General features: G+C 45.6%; 1 protein-coding gene across 1 annotated transcript; it reads right to left on the bottom strand.

Moving 5' to 3' along the window:
* Positions 1-653: 653 nt before the first annotated feature.
* Positions 654-1,214, bottom strand: LOC139479633 (uncharacterized). Its single transcript, XM_071262475.1, has one exon. The coding sequence runs from the start codon at positions 1,212-1,214 to the stop codon at positions 654-656; it is 561 nt and encodes a 186-aa protein (XP_071118576.1).
* Between the last annotated feature and the right edge of the window lie 2,792 nt (positions 1,215-4,006).

The raw sequence follows: 4,006 nt of genomic DNA, 5'->3' as shown, positions 1-4,006 counted from the left end.
GGAGCTATGTCCGTTGGTGTCGGTAATACTCGACAGTTTCCGTATCGGTCCGGTAATCGGTGCCGTCATGCATCGGGTCAAGATAACACCACCCCCAGAGCATATTTACCGCCAGGATAGGCTCCTGGGTTTCATTAACAGGTGGTGATTGCCGCAAATATGCCGACCTTGGTGTGCAAACATCCATCCGCTTGGTATGGCTCATACCAGTTTAGTAATTGACGCGAGGTTGCTAAAGAAACGTCCATTCTGCAAATATTAAGATAAAAGATGGGTGATGAAGGCTATCTCGACAATAAAGCGTAAATTGAGCTCAGTTTTATGAGATGACCCCTGCCAATCACTTGATGGGTATTGCTATCGATCACATCGCGCGTGCTCCTTATTCCAGGGACTAACATCGTCCATTAAAGCGATCTAATACTCTAAATTTACTTTCAGTGTTTGCAGGTCGGGACGGTGTTATGGAAGGTGTTATGAAATATACGTGTACAATGTCCGTGTGCGTCTTTTATGTGCCTCTGTTTATTGCCTGGTTAGGGGATAACAGTGTTATCTTGTATACGGCAAGGGAGTTATCTGGTACTGAGAGTCGGGGAGACGGGAGCCGTGTTTTTATACTTTAACTTAGGAATGGAAGCGAATTACATGCTTCATCTGTATTGCATCACGTTGTAGTGCATTACGTCGTAGTGCATGATGTTGCAGTGCATGACGGTGTGATGCATGATGTTGCAGTGCATGACGGTATGGTGCATGATGTTGTAGTGCATCACGTTGCTGTGCGTGATGTTGTAGTGCATTACGTTGTAGTGCATGATGTTGCAGTGCATGACGCTGTGGTGCGTGACGGTGTGGTGCATGATGTGGTAGTGTATGATGTTGTAGTGTCTGGCGGCATAGTGCACAACGTTGTAGTGTATGAAGCTGTAGTGCATGATGTCGTAGTGCATGGTGTTGTAGTGCCTGACGTAGTGCGTGACGGTGTAATGCATGATGTGGTAGTGAATGAGGATGTAGTGCCTGACGTTGTAGTGTATGAGGCTGTAGTGCCTGACGTAGTGCATGAGGTTGTAGTACATGATGTTGTAGTGCGTGACGGTGTAGTGTCTGATGTTGTAGTGTATTATGGTGTAGTGTATGACGTTGTAGTGCATGACACTGTAGTACATGATGTTGTAGTGCATGATGTAGTGCACCACGTTGTAGTGCATGACGGTGTTGTGTCACGGAGAAGCGCTATACCGTGTAGCGCGTCACAGTGTAGCGCGTCACGGTGTAGTCCGTCACGGTGTAGTTCATCACGGTGTAGTGCATGACGGTGTAGTGCGTCACGGTGTAGCGCATTGCAGTGTAGTGCTCACGGTGTAGTCCGTTACTGTGCAGTCCGTCACGGAGTAGTGCATCACGGTGTAGTCCGTCACTGTGCAGTCCGTCACGGTGTAGTGCGTCACTGTGTAGTGCACGATGTTGCGAGTGATGTTGTCGTACATGGTGTAGTTCATCACGGAATTGTGGCTGAGGTAACGTCGTGCAGCATGGTGAACCCGGATGGCTGGATACAAACTGGCGCAATGGAAAGAATGGCATTTAACGACGTAACCAGCAACTGTGTCTGAGTGTCACGCTTGTCAGTTAACATGTTAGTCTCGCTTGTGTTACAGCTGTGTGGTTCCTACTGTGGGTTTAACATGTTAGTCACGCTTGTGTTACAACTGTGTGGTTCCTACTGTGGGTTCAACATGTGTAGTCTCGCTTGTGTTACAGCTGTGTGGTTCCTACTGTGGGTTTAACATGTGTAGTCTCGCTTGTGTTACAGCTGTGTGGTTCCTACTGTGGGTTTAACATGTTAGTCCCGCTTGTGTTACAGCTGTGTGGTTCCTACTGTGGGTTTAACATGTGTAGTCTCGCTTGTGTTACAGCTGTGTGGTTCCTACTGTGGGTTTAACATGTGTAGTCTCGCTTGTGTTACAGCTGTGCAGTTCATACTCTGGGTTTAACATGTTAGTCTCGCTTGTGTTACAGCTGTGTGGTTCCTACTGTGGGTTTAACATGTGTAGTCTCGCTTGTGTTACAACTGTGTGGTTCCTACTGTGGGTTTAACATGTATAGTCTCGCTTGTGTTACAACTGTGTGGTTCCTACTGTGGGTTTAACATGTGTAGTCTTGCTTGTGTTACAACTGTGTGGTTCCTACTGTGGGTTTAACATGTGTAGTCTCGCTTGTGTTACAGCTGTGTGGTTCCTACTGTGGGTTTAACATGTGTAGTCTCGCTTGTGTTACAGCTGTGTGGCTCCTACTGTGGGTTTAACATGTGTAGTCTCGCTTGTGTTACAACTGTGTGGTTCCTACTGTGGGTTTAACATGTGTAGTCTCGCTTGTGTTACAGCTGTGTGGTTCCTACTGTGGGTTTAACATGTGTAGTCTCGCTTGTGTTACAACTGCGTGGTTCCTACTGTGGGTTTAACATGTGTAGTCTCGCTTGTGTTACAACTGCGTGGTTCCTACTGTGGGTTTAACATGTGTAGTCTCGCTTGTGTTACAGCTGTGTGGTTCCTACTGTTGGTTTAACATGTGTAGTCTCGCTTGTGTTACAACTGTGTGGTTCCTACTGTGGGTTTAACATGTGTAGTCTCGCTTGTGTTACAACTGTGTGGTTCCTACTGTGGGTTTAACATGTGTAGTCTCGCTTGTGTTACAGCTGTGTGGTTCCTACTGTGGGTTTAACATGTATAGTCTCGCTTGTGTTACAACTGTGTGGTTCCTACTGTGGGTTTAACATGTATAGTCTCGCTTGTGTTACAACTGTGTGGTTCCTACTGTGGGTTTAACATGTATAGTCTCGCTTGTGTTACAACTGTGTGGTTCCTACTGTGGGTTTAACATGTATAGTCTCGCTTGTGTTACAACTGTGTGGTTCCTACTGTGGGTTTAACATGTATAGTCTCGCTTGTGTTACAACTGTGTGGTTCCTACTGTGGGTTTAACATGTTTAGTCTCGCTTGTGTTACAACTGTGTGGTTCCTACTGTGGGTTTAACATGTATAGTCTCGCTTGTGTTACAACTGTGTGGTTCCTACTGTGGGTTTAACATGTGTAGTCTCGCTTGTGTTACAGCTGTGTTGTACCTACTGTGGGTTTAACATGTATAGTCTCGCTTGTGTTACAGCTGTGTGGTTCCTACTGTGGGTTTAACATGTATAGTCTCGCTTGTGTTACAACTGTGTGGTTCCTACTGTGGGTTTAACATGTGTAGTCTCGCTTGTGTTACAGCTGTGTGGTTCCTAATGTGGGTTTAACATGTATAGTCTCGCTTGTGTTACAACTGTGTGGTTCCTACTGTGGGTTTAACATGTATAGTCTCGCTTGTGTTACAACTGTGTGGTTCCTACTGTGGGTTTAACATGTGTAGTCTCGCTTGTGTTACAACTGTGTGGTTCCTACTGTGGGTTTAACATGTATAGTCTCGCTTGTGTTACAACTGTGTGGTTCCTACTGTGGGTTTAACATGTATAGTCTCGCTTGTGTTACAACTGTGTGGTTCCTACTGTGGGTTTAACATGTGTAGTCTCGCTTGTGTTACAGCTGTGTGGTTCCTACTGTGGGTTTAACATGTATAGTCTCGCTTGTGTTACAACTGTGTGGTTCCTACTGTGGGTTTAACATGTGTAGTCTCGCTTGTGTTACAGCTGTGTGGTTCCTAATGTGGGTTTAACATGTATAGTCTCGCTTGTGTTACAACTGTGTGGTTCCTACTGTGGGTTTAACATGTATAGTCTCGCTTGTGTTACAACTGTGTGGTTCCTACTGTGGGTTTAACATGTGTAGTCTCGCTTGTGTTACAACTGTGTGGTTCCTACTGTGGGTTTAACATGTATAGTCTCGCTTGTGTTACAACTGTGTGGTTCCTACTGTGGGTTTAACATGTGTAGTTTCGCTTGTGTTACAACTGTGTGGTTCCTACTGTGGGTTTAACATGTATAGTCTCGCTTGTGTTACAACTGTG

Source organism: Haliotis cracherodii, unplaced genomic scaffold (genome assembly GCF_022045235.1).
Source record: "Haliotis cracherodii isolate W230 unplaced genomic scaffold, xgHalCrac1.p SCAF_4, whole genome shotgun sequence".
NCBI classification, from domain to species: Eukaryota; Metazoa; Mollusca; class Gastropoda; order Lepetellida; family Haliotidae; genus Haliotis; species Haliotis cracherodii.
This window is presented reverse-complemented; position numbering and strand designations above follow the sequence as displayed.

Coding starts and splice junctions, on each gene's coding strand:
- LOC139479633 (XM_071262475.1), bottom strand. CDS start 1,214: ATGCACTACAACGTGGTGCACTACATCATGCACTACAACATCATGTAC.